The sequence below is a fragment of the Phalacrocorax aristotelis genome, chromosome 8 (assembly GCF_949628215.1).
Source record: "Phalacrocorax aristotelis chromosome 8, bGulAri2.1, whole genome shotgun sequence".
In the NCBI taxonomy this organism is placed as follows: Eukaryota; Metazoa; Chordata; class Aves; order Suliformes; family Phalacrocoracidae; genus Phalacrocorax; species Phalacrocorax aristotelis.
In genome coordinates, this window is record NC_134283.1 from 33,068,389 (window position 1) to 33,092,021 (window position 23,633).

The 23,633-nt window shown below is 56.2% G+C and overlaps 2 protein-coding genes and 2 pseudogenes across 2 annotated transcripts; all 4 read right to left on the reverse strand.

Annotated features, from left to right (window-relative positions):
• Positions 1-3,051: 3,051 nt before the first annotated feature.
• On the reverse strand, positions 3,052-5,744 carry LOC142061368 (protocadherin beta-15-like). The gene has a single exon (XM_075102313.1). The coding sequence runs from the start codon at positions 5,558-5,560 to the stop codon at positions 3,122-3,124; it is 2,439 nt and encodes an 812-aa protein (XP_074958414.1). The 5' UTR covers positions 5,561-5,744; the 3' UTR covers positions 3,052-3,121.
• A 2,217-nt stretch (positions 5,745-7,961) lies between these two features.
• LOC142061369 (protocadherin beta-15-like) lies at positions 7,962-11,858 on the reverse strand. The gene has a single exon (XM_075102314.1). The coding sequence runs from the start codon at positions 11,672-11,674 to the stop codon at positions 9,236-9,238; it is 2,439 nt and encodes an 812-aa protein (XP_074958415.1). The 5' UTR covers positions 11,675-11,858; the 3' UTR covers positions 7,962-9,235.
• Positions 11,859-12,312: 454 nt separating this feature from the next.
• On the reverse strand, positions 12,313-17,283 carry LOC142061294 (protocadherin beta-8-like; annotated as a pseudogene).
• A 472-nt stretch (positions 17,284-17,755) lies between these two features.
• On the reverse strand, positions 17,756-20,149 carry LOC142061295 (protocadherin beta-16-like; annotated as a pseudogene).
• Between the last annotated feature and the right edge of the window lie 3,484 nt (positions 20,150-23,633).

The window sequence follows — 23,633 nt, forward strand, 5'->3', positions numbered from 1 at the left end:
GCTCCCGGGAGGCCGGTCCGTGCCCTTCGAGAAGCACGGCGGCGAGGCAAGCACAAGGCGTTTGCCACGGCAGCGTGGGGCGGAGGCTCAGCCCGGAGGGACTGCGCCGCCTTCCCCGGCCTGAGCAGACGGGCAGGAGCCTCTGCGGGGGCAGCACGCAGGTAACGAACGGCACGGCTCGGCACTCCGCCTGCTCGGGAATCGCAGGCTGAGGACGGACGGAGGAGGCTCGCAGCAAGGCTCAGGCGTGGGCGCGCCTGCCGGCCGGCCACTCCAACGGCTGAGCGGCAGCAGCGGCGGCGCCCCCCGGCTTGGCTTCCCTCTCGCCAGGGGGCTGCGAGCCGCACAGCGGTCCTTCGTCCTTGCCCGCCCCCGCAGCTAGAGCTGCAGGGGGAGCTGGAACCGTCACTCCCCCCACCGCACTGCTCTGCAGAGGCCTTTGCACCCCCAGGGCCCCTGTTAGGGTAGGGGCCAGTTTCCCCTGAGCTCGATCTAACTGGGCCCTGTCGCAGCCACAAGCTCAGGGCTCAGAAGACCCATATAGGCCTGCCAGCAAATCCCCGCTCCCCACAATTTGCCTGAATGCTCTCTCGGCCGCGCCTCCAGGCACAAGGAAGCTACCAATAGCACCTTCATAGACAAGCTAAGGAAATGTGGGTTGGATGAGTGGACACTAAGGTGGGTAGAGAACTGGCTCAACAACAGAACTCAGAGGGTCGTGATCAATGGAGCAGAGTCTGGATGGAGGCCAGTTACTAGCGGTGTTCCCCAGGGGTCTGTGCTGGGTCCAGTCCTGTTTAATATATTCATCAGTGACCTGGACGATGCAACAGAGTGTACCTTCAGCAAGTTTGCTGATGATACCTAGCTGGGAGGAGTGGCTGATATGCCGGAAGGCTGTGCTGCCATCCAACAAGACCTGGACAGGCTGGAGAGGTGGGCCAAGGGGAACCCCATGAAGTTCAACAAAAGCAAGTGCAAGGTCCTGCACCTGGAGAGGAACAACCCCATGCACCAGTACAAGTGGGGGGCTGACCTGCTGGAAAGCCACTGTGTTGAGAAGGAGCTAGCAGTGCTGGTGGACAGCAAGCTGACCATGAGGCAGCACCGTGCCGTTGGGGCTGAGGCGGCCAACAGTATCCTGGGTTGCATAAAAAGGAGTGTGGCCAGCAGGTTGAGGGAGGTTATCCTCCTCCTCTTCTCTGCCCTAGTGAGACCACATGTGGAGTACCGTGTCCGGTTTTGGGCCCCCCAGTTCAAGAAGGACAGGCAACTACGCAAGCAAGTCAAGCAGAGCGCTACAAAGATGATCAGGAGACTGGAGTGTCTCCCTTATGAGGAAAGGCTGAAAGACTTGGGTTTGTTCAGCCTGGAGAAGAGAAGACTGAGGGGGGATCTCGTCCGTACTTACAAATGTCTAAAGGGTGGGTGTCAGGACGATGAGACTAGGCTCTTTCCAATAGTGCCTGATGACAGGCCAAGGGGCAATGGGCACAAGTTGGAACACAGGAAGTTCCACCTAAACATGAGAAAAAACTTCTTTACTGGGAGGGTGAAAGAACAGTGGAACAGGCTGCCCAGAAAGGTTGTGGAGTGTCCTCCTCTGGAAATATTCAAAACCCACCTGGAAGCACTCATGTGCACCCTGCTCTAGGTGTACCTCCTCAAGCAGCGGGGCCGGGCAAGATGATCTCTAGAGGTCCCTTCCAAACCCTACCATTCTGTGATACCATTCTGTTAAACCCACTCCACTTCACCTTCAGCCAAGGGACAAAACAAGAAAAAATCTCCCAGTCGTTTCAAAAATTTCACAGAGCTTTCCCAGAAAGAACGCCTCTACAAAGACTGCCTCCACACAATGCATTCTCTTTATTTCACTTTTACACACAAGGGTATCGGTTTACAACGGTACAGTTTATAACTGCAGCACAACACAGCGCGAGGGTTCCCGAACATCCCGTGCCACACTGCCTGCATTCAAACAATCCATTCTTATACACGGGGTGACAGTCCTTCTTCAGAGGAATAGGTAAGACAGTGCTCAAAGACAGTTTGCAAAGTAGAAGGAGAAAGGGCAAAAAGGAGAATGCCAATGCTCTAGCACAAGCCCAGAAAATCGTATTGCGACAGCTTCCCTCTCCCCAAGAAGCCGCCTCTCAATTCAGCAACAACAAGGATGAGACCAAACTCAATGGCCATTTTCCAAGTTCATCTCTATTCCACTTCAGAAAATGCACTTTGAGGAGACTCGTGGAGTTTTCGTACAATGCACCCAAAGCCGATGGGCATGTTTTCACCACTCTGTACAGTTACAACTATCCCAACATCGTTAGCGCTGCCACAGCTGCAAGGCAATCCCAAGGAGACAGCCTGCCCAGCCCCCACCCCCCCCTTACAGACCAAAGGAAGACCTTGTTGTGCGTTTTGCTGCTCTCCCCTGGAGAAGGTGAGACTTCTGTACTCACTCCAAGGTTCAAAATAGCCTTCTTGCCTGATGAGCTGGAACTGCGTGCATCACAGCGGCTGGGTGTGAGCAACTCCCTGCTTCTGTGGGCAGCCTTTGTGGTGGCCTGTGCAGACACACAACGGCTGCCCGGACAGACGTAGTGACCAGAAGGCAAAACACACAGAGGTCAAACGTCTCAGGCAGAGACATCCAGAACCCAGAGAAGAGCGAGCCCTGTGCTGGCACCCCACTGCAATACAGTACTCACAACTGCCTTTGCTTTTTCTGCTCCTCCGGGAGGAGGGCTGCGTGCGTTTCAGCCCAACCTTGTCATTGCATTAGAGCACAGAATAAGCCGTCCACGGTCTTGCCTGGCAGCAAGTGAGGCAAGACCTTAGCTGGGGCCCCTGGAACTAACCCCACTCTCAAAGCATTTCAGAAGTGGCTGTAACGGAGCTGAAACCTGTTATTGCCTGAGCGAGGGAGCCTTTAGTGTCTTTTGTTGGCTTGTTTCTTTGGAGGGGAAGACAACCTTTCTTCTGACTTAGAATTTGAGGGGAATCGGTGGTACCAATTGCAACTGCAGAGTTAGTGTAGAGGAAGTGTTGCCACACGCTGTAGCCCGGATCCCTTCCCATCGCGAGGCATGAAGCCTCTGGCTGTGCTGACTTCATGCTAGTTAAAGGAAAGACTGTTGAACTGTTCGGCAGAGAGCGTTCCGGGGTTGTCTGGCGCCATGTCGACGGCGAGAGGGCCATGGGGGAAATCCTGTTCATCGTCAGTGCCCCCGCCCATGCCACAGTGCTGTGGTGGCAGGCTGGGGAGGACGGGCTTCAGGAACTTGAACTCGCTGTTGCCCGAGCCCGTGGTGAGGCTGATCTCATAGCAGTAGGCGTGGGGCAGGGTCCCTGCAGCAGCTGCATCAGCCAGGCTGCTCTGCAAGTTGCCGGCACCATAAAGCACGTGCCCACCCTTCAGCTCCTTTCTCTTGCACAGCTTGCGAGCGACAAAGGCTGCCGTGGATGCGAGGAAGAGGAGTGAGACGAAGACCAATGAAATGATTAGATAGGTTGTCAGGGAGCCACTCTCGTCCTCTGTGGCCAGGCTGCTGTGTGGTAGGCGCATGTCAGAGAAGTCCTTGAGCAGGAGTGCGCTCAGCGCCGCAGTGGCCGACAGAGGTGGCTGCCCGTTGTCGCGCACGAGTACAACGAGCTTCTGCTTCACGGCGTCCCTCTCTGTCACCGGCCTCCTCAGCCGCACCTCCCCGCTTTGGGCGCCCACTGCAAAGAGCCCGGGGTCGGAGGCCCTCAGCAGGTGGTACGAGAGCCACGAGTTCTGCCCTGAGTCGGCATCGACGGCCACCACTTTGGTGATGAGGTACCCCGCCTCGGCCGACATGGGCACCAGCTCACTGGATGGCGGGCTGCTGCCCTGGGCTGGATGCAGCACCAGCGGCGCGTTGTCATTCTCATCCACCACAACAAGGCGGACGGTGACGTTGGCACTGAGAGGAGGAGACCCCGCATCGGAGGCGCTCACCAAGACCTTGATCTGCCTCACCTGCTCATAGTCCAGAGGCTGCAGCACAAACACGTGCCCGTTCTCAGAGTTCACAGAGATGCAGGAGCAGGGAGCCTGCTCTGCAGGGTGGGCTGGTGCCAGGGAGTAGGTCACCTTGGCATTGGGCCCCACGTCGGCATCGGCGGCACTGACGGCTCCAACGAGCACTGTGGGGACATTGTTCTCACGCACAAACATGGTGTACGATGTCTGGTTGAAGACAGGGGCGTTGTCGTTGACGTCGGAGATGTCCACCGTGAAGGTCTGGGTGGTCGTGAGAGGAGGTGACCCCGCATCTGCTGCTGTGACGGTGAGGATGTACCGAGCCGTCTCCTCCCGGTCCAGCGTGCTCACAGTCACCAGCTCGTAGTAATTCTTATAGGCTGGCCGCAAGGAGAACGACAGCTGGTCTTCAAGGGCACACGTGGTCTTCCCATTGGCACCAGCGTCCCGGTCCCTGACAGCAAAGAGGGCGACCACTGTCCCCGGTAATGCATCCTCAGGGAGGGGGCTGCTGAAGGAACTGACCACCAGCTCCGGTGCGTTGTCGTTCACATCCACCACCTCCACCAACACCTTGCAGATTGCCGAGAGGCCCCCGCCGTCTGTGGCCCGCACGCTGAGCTCGTGATTCTCTGCTGCCTCAAAGTCCAGAGCCTTTCTCAGTTTAATTTCACCACTTGTGGGGTCAATTGTGAACGCTGAGTCGCTCTGGCCCACCGCTTGGCTGAACTGATAGGAGATGTCCCCGTTAACTCCCTCGTCCTGATCGGTTGCCACCACGCTGAGAACCACAGAGCCCTCTGGGGCATTTTCCAACACCTGCCCCACATACCGCTCCTCTGTGAAGACGGGAGCGTTGTCATTTACATCTAGAACGATAATGTGGATTTGGGTGGTCCCAGTCCTGGGCGGAGAGCCGCCGTCTATGGCGATGACACTGAAATACACCTCCGCCTGCTCCTCTCTGTCTAGGGGCTTTTCCAAGACCAACTCAACATATTTGTCACCCTTAACTCGACTCCCAAAAGAGACACTAAAGTATTCGTTCTCGGGAGCGATACTGTAAGCCTGGACGCTGTTGCTGCCAACATCGAGGTCCCAAGCTCCCTCCAGCGGGAAACGCGAGCCCGGGTCGCTCGTTTCCAGGATCTTAAAAGTGACTCGTTCCTCCGGGAAAACGGGCGAATGGTCATTGATGTCCTCCACCGCCACCTCGACCCGAAAGAACTGCAGGGGGTTTGCGAGCAGGAGCTCGAAGGGGAGCGTGCAGGTACGGGACTGTCCGCACAGCTCCTCCCGGTCCAGCCTGTCCGCCACTACGAGGCGGCCGGTGCCGCGGTCTAAGCGAAAGTGCTGCCGGCCGTCCTCCGAGGCCAGGCGGGCGCGGCGATCCGCGAGCTGCGCCGGGGTCAGCCCCGCGTCCGCCGCCACGTTGGCTACCACGGAGCCGCTCTCCGCCTCCTCGGCTACGGAGTAGCGGATGGGCTGCGAGCGAGCGTGCGGCAGGGAGAGGAAAGCAGAGAGACAAAGCACTTGCCTTGCGGTCGCCATGTCGGGGCGGCGGACAGCCTCCGTCTCGCGGATCGGCCGCGCAGTCCTCCGCGGAAAGCGGCGCCCGGCAGCAGCGCGGCGGGGCGGCGGGCGGGCGGGCGCCCTCCCTCTCGCCGAGTCCGGCTGGCGTCCCGCACAGCTCCGAGCTCCGCTCCGCTCCGCTCGGCTGGGCTGGGCTCGGCTGGGCAGGGCCGGGCTGGGCTGGGCTCGGGCGCCTCCCCGCCCGCAGCCGCTCGGCGCCGCCTTGGCCGGGAGCACCACCCTGCGGCCCGCGGAGGGACTGCGCCCGCCCGCCGCCCGCTGCCCGCGCGGCCGGCTCGCCCCGGCACACGGACCCGCGCGCACACGCGCGGCTGCCGGCCGCTCGCCCGCGTGGGGGGCCCGCGGCAGGACGCGCGCACACCGCGCCGGGGAGGGAAGCGCAGGGAAGGGGCGCCGAGAGCCCTGCGGGGCCGCCGCTTGAGTCCGAGAGCCCGGGCAGCGCCGGCAGCTGCCCCGCATCTTCCACCGCTCCCCGCCGCCCGCAGCCCGCGGGCAGGCGTGCGCGCTTGGCTCCGGGGAGGCCGGTCCGTGCCCTTCGAGAAGCACGGCGGCGAGGCAAGCACAAGGCGTTTGCCACGGCAGCGTGGGGCGGAGGCTCAGCCCGGAGGGACTGCGCCGCCTTCCCCGGCCTGAGCAGACGGGCAGGAGCCTCTGCGGGGGCAGCACGCAGGTAACGAACGGCACGGCTCGGCACTCCGCCTGCTCGGGAATCGCAGGCTGAGGACGGACGGAGGAGGCTCGCAGCAAGGCTCAGGCGTGGGCGCGCCTGCCGGCCGGCCACTCCAACGGCTGAGCGGCAGCAGCGGCGGCGCCCCCCGGCTTGGCTTCCCTCTCGCCAGGGGGCTGCGAGCCGCACAGCGGTCCTTCGTCCTTGCCCGCCCCCGCAGCTAGAGCTGCAGGGGGAGCTGGAACCGTCACTCCCCCCACCGCACTGCTCTGCAGAGGCCTTTGCACCCCCAGGGCCCCTGTTAGGGTAGGGGCCAGTTTCCCCTGAGCTCGATCTAACTGGGCCCTGTCGCAGCCACAAGCTCAGGGCTCAGAAGACCCATATAGGCCTGCCAGCAAATCCCCGCTCCCCACAATTTGCCTGAATGCTCTCTCGGCCGCGCCTCCAGGCACAAGGAAGCTACCAATAGCACCTTCATAGACAAGCTAAGGAAGTGTGGGTTGGATGAGTGGACACTAAGGTGGGTAGAGAACTGGCTCAACAACAGAACTCAGAGGGTCGTAATCAATGGAGCAGAGTCTGGATGGAGGCCAGTTACTAGCGGTGTTCCCCAGGGGTCTGTGCTGGGTCCAGTCCTGTTTAATATATTCATCAGTGACCTGGACGATGCAATAGAGTGTACCTTCAGCAAGTTTGCTGATGATACCTAGCTGGGAGGAGTGGCTGATATGCCGGAAGGCTGTGCTGCCATCCAACAAGACCTGGACAGGCTGGAGAGGTGGGCCAAGGGGAACCCCATGAAGTTCAACAAAAGCAAGTGCAAGGTCCTGCACCTGGAGAGGAACAACCCCATGCACCAGTACAAGTGGGGGGCTGACCTGCTGGAAAGCCGCTGTGTTGAGAAGGAGCTAGCAGTGCTGGTGGACAGCAAGCTGACCATGAGGCAGCACCGTGCCCTTGGGGCTGAGGCGGCCAACAGTATCCTGGGTTGCATAAAAAGGAGTGTGGCCAGCAGGTTGAGGGAGGTTATCCTCCTCCTCTTCTCTGCCCTAGTGAGACCACATGTGGAGTACTGTGTCCGGTTTTGGGCCCCCCAGTTCAAGAAGGACAGGCAACTACGCAAGCAAGTCAAGCAGAGCGCTACAAAGATGATCAGGAGACTGGAGTGTCTCCCTTATGAGGAAAGGCTGAAAGACTTGGGTTTGTTCAGCCTGGAGAAGAGAAGACTGAGGGGGGATCTAGTCCGTACTTACAAATGTCTAAAGGGTAGGTGTCAGGACGATGAGACTAGGCTCTTTCCAATAGTGCCTGATGACAGGCCAAGGGGCAATGGGCACAAGTTGGAACACAGGAAGTTCCACCTAAACATGAGAAAAAACTTCTTTACTGGGAGGGTGAAAGAACAGTGGAACAGGCTGCCCAGAAAGGTTGTGGAGTGTCCTCCTCTGGAAATATTCAAAACCCACCTGGAAGCACTCATGTGCACCCTGCTCTAGGTGTACCTCCTCAAGCAGCGGGGCCGGGCAAGATGATCTCTAGAGGTCCCTTCCAAACCCTACCATTCTGTGATACCATTCTGTTAAACCCACTCCACTTCACCTTCAGCCAAGGGACAAAACAAGAAAAAATCTCCCAGTCGTTTCAAAAATTTCACAGAGCCTTCCCAGAAAGAACGCCTCTACAAAGACTGCCTCCACACAATGCATTCTCTTTATTTCACTTTTACACACAAGGGTATCCCGGTTTACAACGGTACAGTTTATAACTGCAGCACAACACAGCGCGAGGGTTCCCGAACATCCCGTGCCACACTGCCTGCATTCAAACAATCCATTCTTATACACGGGGTGACAGTCCTTCTTCAGAGGAATAGGTAAGACAGTGCTCAAAGACAGTTTGCAAAGTAGAAGGAGAAAGGGCAAAAAGGAGAATGCCAATGCTCTAGCACAAGCCCAGAAAACCGTATTGCGACAGCTTCCCTCTCCCCAAGAAGCCGCCTCTCAATTCAGCAACAACAAGGATGAGACCAAACTCAATGGCCATTTTCCAAGTTCATCTCTATTCCACTTCAGAAAATGCACTTTGAGGAGACTCGTGGAGTTTTCATACAATGCACCCAAAGCCGATGGGCATGTTTTCACCACTCTGTACAGTTACAACTATCCCAACATCGTTAGCGCTGCCACAGCTGCAAGGCAATCCCAAGGAGACAGCCTGCCCAGCCCCCACCCCGCCCCTTACAGACCAAAGGAAGACCTTGTTGTGCGTTTTGCTGCTCTCCCCTGGAGAAGGTGAGACTTCTGTACTCACTCCAAGGTTCAAAATAGCCTTCTTGCCTGATGAGCTGGAACTGCGTGCATCACAGCGGCTGGGTGTGAGCAACTCCCTGCTTCTGTGGGCAGCCTTTGTGGTGGCCTGTGCAGACACACAACGGCTGCCCGGACAGACGTAGTGACCAGAAGGCAAAACACACAGAGGTCAAACGTCTCAGGCAGAGACATCCAGAACCCAGAGAAGAGCGAGCCCTGTGCTGGCACCCCACTGCAATACAGTACTCACAACTGCCTTTGCTTTTTCTGCTCCTCCGGGAGGAGGGCTGCGTGCGTTTCAGCCCAACCTTGTCATTGCATTAGAGCACAGAATAAGCCGTCCACGGTCTTGCCTGGCAGCAAGTGAGGCAAGACCTTAGCTGGGGCCCCTGGAACTAACCCCACTCTCAAAGCATTTCAGAAGTGGCTGTAACGGAGCTGAAACCTGTTATTGCCTGAGCGAGGGAGCCTTTAGTGTCTTTTGTTGGCTTGTTTCTTTGGAGGGGAAGACAACCTTTCTTCTGACTTAGAATTTGAGGGGAATCGGTGGTACCAATTGCAACTGCAGAGTTAGTGTAGAGGAAGTGTTGCCACACGCTGTAGCCCGGATCCCTTCCCATCGCGAGGCATGAAGCCTCTGGCTGTGCTGACTTCATGCTAGTTAAAGGAAAGACTGTTGAACTGTTCGGCAGAGAGCGTTCCGGGGTTGTCTGGCGCCATGTCGACAGCGAGAGGGCCATGGGGGAAATCCTGTTCATCGTCAGTGCCCCCGCCCATGCCACAGTGCTGTGGTGGCAGGCTGGGGAGGACGGGCTTCAGGAACTTGAACTCGCTGTTGCCCGAGCCCGTGGTGAGGCTGATCTCATAGCAGTAGGCGTGGGGCAGGGTCCCTGCAGCAGCTGCATCAGCCAGGCTGCTCTGCAAGTTGCCGGCACCATAAAGCACGTGCCCACCCTTCAGCTCCTTTCTCTTGCACAGCTTGCGAGCGACAAAGGCTGCCGTGGATGCGAGGAAGAGGAGTGAGACGAAGACCAATGAAATGATTAGATAGGTTGTCAGGGAGCCACTCTCGTCCTCTGTGGCCAGGCTGCTGTGTGGTAGGCGCATGTCAGAGAAGTCCTTGAGCAGGAGTGCGCTCAGCGCCGCAGTGGCCGACAGAGGTGGCTGCCCGTTGTCGCGCACGAGTACAACGAGCTTCTGCTTCACGGCGTCCCTCTCTGTCACCGGCCTCCTCAGCCGCACCTCCCCGCTTTGGGCGCCCACTGCAAAGAGCCCGGGGTCGGAGGCCCTCAGCAGGTGGTACGAGAGCCACGAGTTCTGCCCTGAGTCGGCATCGACGGCCACCACTTTGGTGATGAGGTACCCCGCCTCGGCCGACATGGGCACCAGCTCACTGGATGGCGGGCTGCTGCCCTGGGCTGGGTGCAGCACCAGCGGCGCGTTGTCATTCTCATCCACCACAACAAGGCGGACGGTGACGTTGGCACTGAGAGGAGGAGACCCCGCATCGGAGGCGCTCACCAAGACCTTGATCTGCCTCACCTGCTCATAGTCCAGAGGCTGCAGCACAAACACGTGCCCGTTCTCAGAGTTCACAGAGATGCAGGAGCAGGGAGCCTGCTCTGCAGGGTGGGCTGGTGCCAGGGAGTAGGTCACCTTGGCATTGGGCCCCACGTCGGCATCGGCGGCACTGACGGCTCCAACGAGCACTGTGGGGACATTGTTCTCACGCACAAACATGGTGTACGATGTCTGGTTGAAGACAGGGGCGTTGTCGTTGACGTCGGAGATGTCCACCGTGAAGGTCTGGGTGGTCGTGAGAGGAGGTGACCCCGCATCTGCTGCTGTGACGGTGAGGATGTACCGAGCCGTCTCCTCCCGGTCCAGCGTGCTCACAGTCACCAGCTCGTAGTAATTCTTATAGGCTGGCCGCAAGGAGAACGACAGCTGGTCTTCAAGGGCACACGTGATCTTCCCATTGGCACCAGCGTCCCGGTCCCTGACAGCAAAGAGGGCGACCACTGTCCCGGGTAATGCATCCTCAGGGAGGGGGCTGCTGAAGGAACTGACCACCAGCTCCGGTGCGTTGTCGTTCACATCCACCACCTCCACCAACACCTTGCAGATTGCCGAGAGGCCCCCGCCGTCTGTGGCCCGCACGCTGAGCTCGTGATTCTCTGCTGCCTCAAAGTCCAGAGCCTTTCTCAGTTTAATTTCACCACTTGTGGGGTCAATTGTGAACGCTGAGTCGCTCTGGCCCACCGCTTGGCTGAACTGATAGGAGATGTCCCCATTAACTCCCTCATCCTGATCGGTTGCCACCACGCTGAGAACCACAGAGCCCTCTGGGGCATTTTCCAAAACCTGACCAATGTATACCTCCTCTGTGAAGACGGGAGCGTTGTCATTCACATCTAGAACGATAATGTGGATTTGGGTGGTCCCAGTCCTGGGCGGAGAGCCGCCGTCTATGGCGATGACACTGAAATACACCTCCGCCTGCTCCTCTCTGTCTAGGGGCTTTTCCAAGACCAACTCAACATACTTCTTACCCTTAACTCGACTCCCAAAAGAGACACTAAAGTATTCGTTCTCGGGAGCGATACTGTAAGCCTGGACGCTGTTGCTGCCAACATCGAGGTCCCAAGCTCCCTCCAGCGGGAAACGCGAGCCCGGGTCGCTCGTTTCCGGGATCTTAAAAGTGACTCGTTCCTCCGGGAAAACGGGCGAATGGTCATTGATGTCCTCCACCGCCACCTCGACCCGAAAGAACTGCAGGGGGTTTGCGAGCAGGAGCTCGAAGGGGAGCGTGCAGGTACGGGACTGTCCGCACAGCTCCTCCCGGTCCAGCCTGTCCGCCACTACGAGGCGGCCGGTGCCGCGGTCTAAGCGAAAGTGCTGCCGGCCGTCCTCCGAGGCCAGGCGGGCGCGGCGATCCGCGAGCTGCGCCGGGGTCAGCCCCGCGTCCGCCGCCACGTTGGCTACCACGGAGCCGCTCTCCGCCTCCTCGGCTACGGAGTAGCGGATGGGCTGCGAGCGAGCGTGCGGCAGGGAGAGGAAAGCAGAGAGACAAAGCACTTGCCTTGCGGTCGCCATGTCGGGGCGGCGGACAGCCTCCGTCTCGCGGATCGGCCGCGCAGTCCTCCGCGGAAAGCGGCGCCCGGCAGCAGCGCGGCGGGGCGGCGGGCGGGCGGGCGCCCTCCCTCTCGCCGAGTCCGGCTGGCGTCCCGCACAGCTCCGAGCTCCGCTCCGCTCCGCTCGGCTGGGCTGGGCTCGGCTGGGCAGGGCCGGGCTGGGCTGGGCTCGGGCGCCTCCCCGCCCGCAGCCGCTCGGCGCCGCCTTGGCCGGGAGCACCACCCTGCGGCCCGCGGAGGGACTGCGCCCGCCCGCCGCCCGCTGCCCGCGCGGCCGGCTCGCCCCGGCACACGGACCCGCGCGCACACGCGCGGCTGCCGGCCGCTCGCCCGCGTGGGGGGCCCGCGGCAGGACGCGCGCACACCGCGCCGGGGAGGGAAGCGCAGGGAAGGGGCGCCGAGAGCCCTGCGGGGCCGCCGCTTGAGTCCGAGAGCCCGGGCAGCGCCGGCAGCTGCCCCGCATCTTCCACCGCTCCCCGCCGCCCGCAGCCCGCGGGCAGGCGTGCGCGCTTGGCTCCCGGGAGGCCGGTCCGTGCCCTTCGAGAAGCACGGCGGCGAGGCAAGCACAAGGCGTTTGCCACGGCAGCGTGGGGCGGAGGCTCAGCCCGGAGGGACTGCGCCGCCTTCCCCGGCCTGAGCAGACGGGCAGGAGCCTCTGCGGGGGCAGCACGCAGGTAACGAACGGCACGGCTCGGCACTCCGCCTGCTCGGGAATCGCAGGCTGAGGACGGGGAACGGAGGAGGCTCGCAGCAAGCTCCTCTTCGGCTCCCTGCGGATGATGCTGCTGTCCGCCCGCCGGACCGTGGTTGAGTTGGATGAAGGTACCGGAGAAGCCATCTAACAGGGTGGCTGTGGCGGAGCGTGTCGGCCGCCCACAGTCTCGCACCAGTACTATGAGCCTCTGCCGGGGCACGTCCCTCTCCGACACGGCCCACGCTGTCTGCACCGTGCCGCAGTGCAGCCCCACGCGGAACAGCCCCGGCTCCGTCACCTTGGCCAGCTCGTATGACAGCCACGCGTTCTGCCCCATGTCCGCATCCAGCGCCACCACCTTGGCCACCAGGTAGCCCACCCGCACCGAGCGCGGCACCAGCTCACCCGCCGCCGCGCTGCCCTCGGGCGGCGGGTGCAACACAACGGGTGCATTGTCATTCTCGTCCTGCACCACCATGTGCAGCACAGCCTGGGTGATGAGCGGTGGCGAGCCTCCGTCGGTAGCACGCACCACCACCTAGAAGGTGTGCACCTCTTCATAGTCCAGTGGGCGCAGGGCACGCGCGATTCCACTCTCCGCGTCCACGGATACGTAAAAGTCCGCTACGGGGCCCCAGCGTGTATATTACGTGGGCGTTTTTTCCCACATTGGCGTCTGTGGCGCTTAAGCAGCCCCGGTTTGTCCCCTGGGGCTCGTTTTCGCTCAGCGCCATAGTGTAAATTGCTTGGGTGAAGGTGGGCGCGTTGTCCTTCATGGCCAAGATTTGCACAAGCAGCGTCTTGGACCCCGAAAGCGCAGGGGAGCCCTCGTCGCCAGCCCCCACTGTCACAATGTACTCTGCCACCTACTCCCGGTCCAGGGCCGCTGATGTCAGCAGCGCATACACGTCAGCCATCAGTGGTGTGATGCTGAATGGCTGCTGGCCCGGGAGCTCGCAGCTCGTCCTGCTGTTGTCTCCCGAGTCCTGGTCCCATATGTTGAAGAGGGCCACCACAGTGTTCAGTGGCGCAGCTTCCATGAGGGTGTTGGTGAGGGACGTGATGATCAGCTCGGGGGCGTTGTTGTTCAAGTCTTCCACCTGCACCTTCACCTTGCAGTGCATGGACAGGCCCCCTTCGTCTCGGGCCTGAACGTCTATCTCATAGGTCTTCGTTTCTTCACAATCTACCGTCTTTGAGTGGGATCTCTCCTGTCTCTGAATTTATTTTAAACGTCAGGTGATTTTCTTCTGAATTTTGAACTATGGAATAGGCTATTTCCCTGTTCGTTCCTGAATCTAAATCGCTAGCAGACACCGCCACCACTAAGGTATCCTTGGACCTATTTTCTAATACCCGGACTTTATACAGGCTCCGGGTAAATACCGGGATATTGTCACTTGTATCCAGGACTACTATGCGGATTAAGGCTGTACTAGAGCACAGTGGAGAACCACCATCCACAGCTGTGACAGTGAAAGCCACTTCTGCCTGCTGCTCCCGGTCTAGGGCTCGGTTCAACACCAGCTTGGTGTACCTCCTGCCATCACTCCGCCTCCGTGTGTAGATATGGAAATAGTCGTTCGAGCTGATACTGTAATGCTGAAGACCGTTGTTCCCCACATCTGGATCCTGAGCGCGCTCCAACAAAAATCGAGCTTCCGGCATTGCAGTTTCCAGGATCTTTAAAACTATCAACTTTATTTAAGAACACGGGAGCATGATCGTTTATGTCGGTGAGGCTTACCTCAGCTCGGAAAGACTGCAGTGGGCTCTCCAGCAGCACCTCGAAATGCACCAGGCAGGGCTCGCTCTGCCCGCACAGCACCTCTTGGTCCAACTGCTCTCGCACCACCAAATCTCTGGTGTGTTGGTTCAGCTGCAAATGCTGCTTTTCTCCTTCAGGAACGAGCCAAGCCTGACGAGCAGATAATTCCTCACCCAAATCCATAGCGATATTCGTCACAAAGGAGCCTGTCTCCCCCTCTTCGGGTAGAGGCTACCGGGCGGTTTGTGCTCTCACCCCCGACAGGCAGAGGAGCAGGCTCAGAGCCACCGCTCGCCCTGGAAGCTGTTCCTCGCTCTTCATCAGCTCCATTCCCTCTTAGTGAACCGATTTCCTCCCCCTGTGACCTGGATGGAGCTGCTGATCCAGCCTGCCGATCCCCGAGCAGCTCGGAGCAGCCCGGGATGGTGCAGCCCCACCAACGGCCCCGCCCCGCCCGGCAGAGCCCCTGGGGCGGTGGATCTGGGAGCTGCGCGGAACCTCCGCGCCTCCGCGGTCAGCAGCGGCACCAGGCGGCCGACCTGCAGAAGGGCGCGGAGATTTCCCATCGCAAAGACTGCGGAACAGAGAGAAACCGCTGTCTTTGTTCCGAGGTCAGGGCATACAGATTTAACTGCCCGTACAGCTCTGTTCAAAGCATGGCCACCACTTGAATGAGCAATGCTTCTGTTTGCCTTTTATTTGAAAAAGAATTATTTAAAGCTGTTTTTTCTAATGTGCCTCCCTGCAACGGTTTGAACTGCTTATGCACAGTGAAGCAATTACTTTTAGGCTGTTCAGCTAAAAACGCTGTGCATTGTTACAGGTGTCCAGCATCCCGAGTGAGCTGGTCCATGAACTATGGCAGCGATCTCCGTGTAGTTCCCTGTCGTAATTATCGGGCAGGTGTCTGGAATGGACTGATTCACGACCTCTCAGGCTGGGACCCCTCGCAAAGGGGCAGATCGCAACGTCTCTCAGACCTCAGCTTGGCTCAGACAAGCCACCTCCACCTTGCTCTGGCTTCTGAGAGCAGCCTACTTCCAGGTCGCTCCGATTTCCCCCGCATAAAATCCACTCGAAGGGCATGGGGTTGATTCCCAAAATGCTGCTCTTGGGACGGCTATGGCAGTAAGAAGTGTCAGCGATGACTGTGACAAGTGATCTTTGAGACAGCACACTCACCCGAGGGAGTTCCAAGTAGTTTTTATTGTTTCCTGTCATCAGGCATTTGACTCTTAAAAATGGGTAAGCGACAGGAAACATCACATTACTTTATAGATCAATAATGGTTAATGAAAGGAAAAGAAATCAGAAAGCTTCCTGACACTCTGTATTCTACAGTGCCTTAAGTTTATTGTAAACTTTTTAGCCTATATTACCGTAAACCCACAAACAGTACTTTTAATTCTCTACTACCTTAAAAATCCTGAAATGTTCATTTCAACTTTATGTTATGAGAAAAAAAAACAAACATTGCTCAAAGCCCACTCTTTGCACTATGGAGAACCTGTAGGCTCCTGATCAAATATGCGAAGTGTGCCAATGTCAGCCATTTCGAATGTAACCGGCTTCTGCTTGTTATTGAGGAATTCCTTTGCAAGCATCACTTAATTTTGCTTAGTGCCTGTTTGGCTTGTATTGAACGGACTGCAGAAAATTAAGACATTATTACAGAGCCCTCTTCATAAGAAAAAACAACAACAACAACAACAAAACACCAAAACACAGGAAAAGGTGATGTAGGAAAAAGATATCTTGAAAATCTGCTTCCAGTTTTCAGTACTTCCTTAATATTTAGAAGCAGTAGGACGCTCACAATCATACATCAAGTCTTAGTGTAATCAACATGCAACACATCCCTCCTCCTCCATCCATACAACAATTACAAAATACCTACATGAATAAAGTACTCCTCAAGAGCAGGGTGGTTTTGCTCTCTCACAGAGAAGCCTTGTGATTCCCTGGTACATTTTTGGTGGGTGTTTGGTCTGTTCATTCTCTTTCCTTGTAAGGATGTTAGTCAGTGAGGACAGACATGCTTGTCTTTCTCCTCACCTACTGATGGGTGAGCCAAGGGTTTTGATCAGAATTGACATTTAGCTCCGTCCCCCTGTTTGCAGTGCAAGCTGCTTCTGCAGGTCTGGGACCTGTATCTTCGGAGAGGGATGCTCTGCCCTGCAAAGAACAGAGAGTGGAGGTTGTCATTTGGACATTGAAGGTAAGCAGGCATCAGTGAGAAGCTTAGAGGGCATGTCTTACACCACTGCACGGGTGAAACCACTCTTCTCTGCCCAGAGCCAAAAAGGAGGTTGGACCAGGCAGTGGGTTTCTGACCTGAACAGGGAAAATCTAGAGCCAGAAACCATCCTCCATGGTGGACATCACAAAGGCACTACTGCAAAGCTTTTATGAGTCTGAGGGAGTCATTTAAGATGGTAAGAGCCCAAAATAAAACCACTTGCTTACAAACAGTAAATGTGGTTTAATGTTGATGTATCAAGATGCATCCTTGTCTCCCCTGAGGCTACTACAATGGTGGTTCTGAGAACCTGCAGTAAAGTGAGTCCAAGTCATCAGTGGTTATGAAGTACGAAAATGTTGTGGGGTGACCATAAGATGGTATTTGTGGGTCTTCAGCCTCATATATGTTCATTGTCCAGACTCTTGTGAAAGTGCTAGATGGATCCCCAGAACCTAGTAACCCAATGAGGAGAGAAGGAACTGTTTCAATGACCACCTCTTGTCTCCCCCATGCTCTTTAAACAGCCAAATTTTAGAGGGCATCTCGAACATGACTCACTCTAAATTCACAGCAGCACTGGGAAGAGAGGTGCTGGTACTGTCTGGGATCACCTGGCTGGGTCAGGGAGAGTGCATTGTAAAGCCCCGGTATCAACTTTTTCTGCCCAATACTGTTCAACCAAGCCACAAAAGTATAAGGGCATTTAATGGCAGAGGTTCTCACCTCTGTGGCTTCCAGCAGCTTGTAAGACAACTTCAGTTCAGCACTGCCACCACCCTGGTGAATGGCACTTGGCAGCACCAAGCACCAGCTCCTAACAGCAGTGCAGAGGACGCCGTCAGTGATGTGATACCCCCTTTGCACCATTGTCCCTGCTGTCCCGGTTAACACTGGACAGGACCACTATATTCCCGGTGTTGCGACGTCCAGGAGGACATGTCACTAAGAGCAGTGTCATTCCTGCTCTCGGTTCCTAGGGGCTCTACACAGTGCATAGACAGGCTCACACATCTATACCTCTACTTCTCATCTTCTCATGGTCCAGCTGCCACCCTTTGTAGTGACACCAAATACTTGGTCTATGCTAATACTCAGAGCAGAGAGCTGGATTCAGAGAGGCGCAGTTAGTCAGCACTTGAGGAGCAGCTGAACCATACTAAATCCTCCTCGGAGGCCCCCGCCAACATCTCTGAGACCCTCTCTACCCTCTCCTCGTGCCCCCGTGGCTCCTCCACCACCAACTCTGCAACTTCAATAGTCCTACTGCCAGGGTGAGCACTGCTCCCCACAGTGCTGCTCCCTCCCCACTCCTCCCATCCCCTAGGCCCGGCCAGGTCCCTCACCTGTGCAGCCCAGTCACCTTCTTCCCCAAGGCTGGCCAGCTCTTGCAAGCACACCGAACTCTGCTGTTTGCCCAGGCCGGGAGGCAGCCCGGTGGGGAAACAAGGAGGAAGCTGAGGAATCGAAACTCGATGTTGACAGTCCCAGCAGCGAAGCAGACGTCGTACACGTAGCTGCGGGGCAGGGAGCCCACGTTGCTCTCCATGGCAGCCTTTGGGACCATGGGCAAGGCCTCTGCCTGTCTCCGCCTGGCCTGCCACACCTTCACCATCATGGTGGCCACTGCAGTGGCCAGGAACAGCACCGACACGCAGGCCAGGCAGATAATGAGGTACAGGGTCAGCGGCCCATCAGGCTCAATGGCTGACACCTCCTTGCTCACTTGCAAATGGGCGTCAGAAAAGCCATCTACTAGGGCAATGCCGAGGGTGGCGGTGGCGGAGCGTGGCGGCTGCCCACAGTCTCGCACCAGTACTATGAGCCTCTGCTGGGGTGCGTCCCTCTCTGACATGGCCCATGCTGTCCGCACCGTGCCGCTGTGCCGCCCCACGCGGAACAGCCCCGGCTCCGTCACCTTGGCCAGCTCGTATGACAGCCATGCGTTCTGCCCCGTGTCCGCATCCAGCGCCACCACCTTGGCCACCAGGTAGCCCACCCGCACCGAGCGTGGCACCAGCTCACCCACCACCACGCTGCCCTCGGGCGGCGGGTGCAGCACGACAGGTGCATTGTCATTCTCGTCCTGCACCACCATGTGCAGCACAGCCTGGGTGATGAGTGGTGGCAAGCCTCCGTTGGTAGCACACACCACCACCTAGAAGGTGTGCACCTCTTCATAGTCCAGAGGGCAGAGGATGTAAACGTCCCCATTTTCAGAGTTGATGGTCACGTTGGGCTGCTCCTTGGCCTCCTGCTGCACCAGTGTGTATATTACGTGGGCGTTTGTTCCCGTGCCAGCGTCCGTGGCGTTCACGCTGCCGATCCGCAGCATCGCACTGTTGTTCTCCATGACCGACATGGTGTAAATTGCTTGAGTGAACTCTGGGGGATTGTTGTTCACATCCGATATCTGTACAAAGACGCTTTCCCAAGAGCTCAGCCGCGTCATGCCCCAGCCCATGACTGTGATAGTGATGTTATATTCTGCCGTCCTCTCCCTGCCCAGCACCGCGTTTGTCCTCAGCTCGTAGTAATTATCGAAAATGGGGGTGAGACTGAAGGGCAAGTCCCCGTGGATCGAGCACTCTGTCCTGCCGTTGTCCCCAGAGTCCCGGTCCCACACACTGAACAGGGCCACCACGGTCTGGGGCGGGGCGTCCTCGGGAATGGAGGCGGTGAGGGAGGTAAGTACTATCTCCAGGGCATTGTCATTCATGTCCAGGACCTCCACCTGCACTTTGCAATGCACAGACAGTCCCCCGCCGTCAGTGGCTCTCACCATCATCTCGTGGTTTTCCAATTCCTCAAAGTCCAGGTTGCCCGCAACCCGTATCTCCCCAGTGGCAGGGTTCAGCTCGAAGAGCTGCCGGGACTGCTCCGATGTCTGGGTGAAGGCATACCGCACTTTCCTGTAGGACCCTTTGTCGGGACCCGTAGTGGAGACTCTGATCACCAGCTGCTCTGGGGGGCTGTTTTCAGCCAGGTGCACCTTGTAGACTTCCCAACTGAAGACTGGGATGTTATCATTGGCATCCAGCACCACGATCCGGACCTGAGCCGTGCCCGACCTGGGTGGCAAGCCCCCATCAGTGGCGGTGAGGAGTAAATTCAGCTCTCCCTGCTCTTCGCGGTCCAGCTGCCGCTCTAGGACGAGCTCCGCATATTTTGCTCCTCCTTTCCCTGTTCCAAGAGCGAGGAAGAAATATGAATTGGACTCAAGGCTGTAGTTCTGTAAGCCGTTGCTGCCCACGTCCTTGTCACAGGCGCTTTCCAGAGGGAAACGGGACCTGGGAGAAGTAGTTTCAGGAATCTCTAAAACCACCTCCTTCTCCGGGAACACGGGGGAGTTGTCATTTATGTCATGAACCTCCACCTCTCCTCGGATCAGCTGCAACGGATTTTCAAAGAATATCTTAAAGAAAAGCGTGCAAACATCGCTCTGTGGACAGGTCTCCTCTCGGTCCAGCGACTCCTTTGCCGTCAGGTCTCCGGTGTTTTGATTGAGGTGGAAAAGCTGGTCGTTCCCCTTGGACACAATGCGGGCCTTGCGAGCCACGAGCTGGCTCAGAGCAACCCCCAGGTCCCTTGCAATATTGGCGACAAAGGAGTCCCTCTTCATATCCTCCAGCAGAGAATAGCAGAGGGTTTCGGCCTCGCTCTGTCACACGCAAACGCACAGAATAAACAAGATCACTTGCCTCTTGCTGCCTCCGCTCTGTCTCCCACACGCCATTACTCGCCAGAAAAGCCATCCACTGACCTCTGGGGTTCCTGAGATTTCTAAGCAGCGTCCGAGGCAGAGCGGTGTTTGTCAGGAATCCCGGGTTAAGAGGGTTTGAAAGCCCCCGAGCACACTGACTCCGTGCCCCACTGCCCTTCCTGAGCAGCTCACGCAGGTTTTGTGGTTTACGGTTTTTTTAAATTTTATTTTATTTTTTTTCTCCCTGCGCCTGTAAAACCAGTGTCGGCAGAGAACCTGCCGGTCCGTGGCCAACATCCCCACCCAGCGTCGCAAGGGGGAAATATTTCCTCTGCCTTCTCGTTCCGGGCAGAACTGCTGGTTTGGAGTCTGCTGCTTGAATCTGCACTCTCTGTGCCAAACCGAAGCCAAAAGGCGCAATGTAAATTCTCTCCTCAGAAGCAGGTTCCCTCCCCGCATACAGAGAACCGCTCTGGGTATTACTTCCCAGCTCACAACCGCGAACTTTTCATACAGAGCTCTCGGATTTGCCACTTCTATAGGATGCATTGCGGGATGGAAGGAAACCTTCTGTTCTCCACTTGTTAATCAGCACAGGACAGTGAGCAAGTGGGGAGGCTCAGAGAAGCACCGCTATTGAATATTAGCTGGTGCCAGGGGAAGGTCCTGAAGCAAATGCTTCACCGTCACCCTAGCTCACCATCACATTAGAAAGATAATGCTGTTCTAGGACACAGCATCCTGATGCTGTTTTCTTCACATTGTATATCACACCTCGACCAAAGGACACACAACTTTGACAGGAGCGTCTATCCTGCCGCCTGCTGACCCTTGAACCCATGATAAAGTAACTGTACAACACATTCGTGAAAAAATGTCCCCAGCCGTACACAAACATTGAAATGCTGCAACCTGTTTTCATGTTTTGGAGGTATACAGTCTTTTCTCCTCTAATGTTACCACACAGGCTTAGAAACACTTCAAAGGTCCCTGTACTCAGGGGTCAAACCTGAACCCCTGTACCTGTGTAAGTATACACGGCCAACAGCTATGTAATACAAAGGCAAGGGAACAAACAGGAGGGCTCATAAATTAAACCCCCAGATCCACAAACGCCAACAAGCAGGAGCTAAGGGAGACAATCGCGAAGATCAAGGATCTAACGCCATAGATCGATGGGCCATTAAAGGAACCATTCAAGTGTAAACTCCAAGAGGTTCAACCAGAAACCTTGTAAACGATAAGGGGGGGTGTGTTTGAAACATTATCATGGATTATCAGCAAGGGTCTCATGTGGAAGAGCAAACTGATTACGAGATGTTTGAGGGGAGTTCTAGGAATATGCAAAGCTTGTTATTGGATGATTAGAGGCAGGATCTCACTCGGTAAAAGGGAAAGTCAAGAATGGACCTGGGAGGAACAACCGTGGGGAAACGGAGGTAGGAGGGGAGAGCGAGAGGTCCTGAGCATGGTCTGGTAGTGCGAGCCAGGATCCGTGCCGGAGACTGGATAAAACCCCCAGGCCCACGCAGTCATCGCCGGCCCTGAGGATCGACTTATACCGCGATTGCTCCTGCGGGCCCAGCGGCGAGCTCCGGCAAATGCACATGGAATGTACTGGAGGTGCACATAGCTGCCTCTAAGACCAGTCTTCCTCTTACAGAATAAAAAAACATGGAGGAGAAAAAACCCCACAGCTTGTACTACATATTTTTTTTGTTCAAGCAATTTTAATTCAGCTTTTACTATAAAAGGAACCACTCTATTATTTTATATAAAAAGTATCCTAACCTCATTGGTTTTGACACCTTTCCTTTAATTTCCCAGATGTTTTCCCCTCATTTTTGTTTGATAAAAGGGCTGACACTGTCAAACAGTACTCACCAGGTGAAGTCCTAGAAATTCGCCGATGCCTTCATTTGTTTTAAAATAAAAACTTCGTGACTGTATCAGCAGGAGAAAGTAACAACCAGGGTTGACTTTCAGATTCCCCAGAATTCTAGCTCCTAGAGGATTTTGACCTTTTAAAAATTTTATTTATTTTATTTCCTTTTTCCTCCCTTTGACTTGGAAGCATGATAGGGTCTAAAAGGCTAACTTACATCAAAAGCTAGGTCAGCTCTTTCTTCCTTTCTTCCCTTCCAGGAACGTGTCCATCTGTTATCATTATCACCAACACAGAAGGTAGATATAAAGCCAACCATAGGCCAAGTACAGCAGTAGATGCGTTGGGAATGTGGCTTTTCTCCTCATTCGTGCCATGCAAGTATAACAGTGACACCTGGAAACCATCTGTTTCGTGTCTTTGACAGTGCTCTTGCTCAGCTCCTGGCACCACAGAGAGAGGAAGGTGTTTTTGCTTCTCTGTAACCTAATCCTTGGCATCACTATGTAGTAGGGAACAAACACAAGCTGAGAAGAGCTTCTACAGACACTTCCATTCCAACAATTAACCGGGTAATTGTTACTCCCCTCATTTTAGAGGGGAAATGGTGTCCTCCAGCTTCAGGTGTAGAAGGGTGTAAGAGGACCAGTGATGCTTAACGGAGCTCTTTGCTGTCATAGTAACTTTGCACATCAGCAGATACTGCTCTTAGAGCGAAGCTTATATTCTTTCAAATTTTAGAGAAACGGTAAATAAAGAGGGTCACATACCGTGCACCATTGAGTAGCTAATGCTGGTGTTTTCCGTTGGATCACAACAATAAAATAGATATGTGTGAGTGGAAAAGAAAAGTATGTATACTGCCAGACGAAGACACACTGTGTTTTAGGACAGACTAAGGAACTAGAGCCGTATTAAGAACATAATTCGCGTAACTGTGTCAAAGATTTCACTTATCTCCTTGAGCACGTAGTGATGTTGCAGGCTTCCTCGTTTTTTGGTTTAGTGATGACGTCTTTATCCTAAAAAGGTAGCTTAAAATAATCGAAAGCCAGTTCACCTCTTTAATCTGTGATTTACATCCTAACGCTACAAAAGAGCTACAGCAACGTATTCTGCTCAGTTCCTAGTATGCCTCCGTATTTCAGAACACAGGGGTCCTAAAAGAAGATTCTGCTCGCCCTTCTGCAGCCTGAGCAATTTCATCTTCCAAAATCCCCTTCTTGGTCTTGCAGCTGGGAATTCAGATCCACCGAGTGAAATCTCAGAGGCCCCGTCCCGGCTTTGTTCCCCACTGGATGAAGGCTTCTTCCTCATCTCTGGAGCCACCGTCCATCCACCTCTAGCACACCTTGCGGGTAGCGTGGCTTGGGAGGAGCAGTTGCCTGCAGATCAAAAGCACAGATACTTTCTCGAGTCACTGGTTTTCACGCACGAGTGCAAAGAAGCACCAACGTTCCCGTCCTCTCGTTCCCAGCCAGATCCCAGGACGGATTTCTTCTCTTACCCTCTAGCCCTCAGGCAGCGCCTGAATTCCCGCTTTCCCGCGGAACTGTCGCCCTGAGCTCTCCACTGGATGCAAACCTGAAGAAAGCCGGGAGAATCGTTCCCATCCTACCGGCTTTCTGTTAT

Excerpts from the sequence above, each read along its gene's own strand:
- LOC142061369 (XM_075102314.1), bottom strand. The coding sequence starts at position 11,674 with ATGGCGACCGCAAGGCAAGTGCTTTGTCTCTCTGCTTTCCTCTCCCTG.
- LOC142061368 (XM_075102313.1), bottom strand. The coding sequence starts at position 5,560 with ATGGCGACCGCAAGGCAAGTGCTTTGTCTCTCTGCTTTCCTCTCCCTG.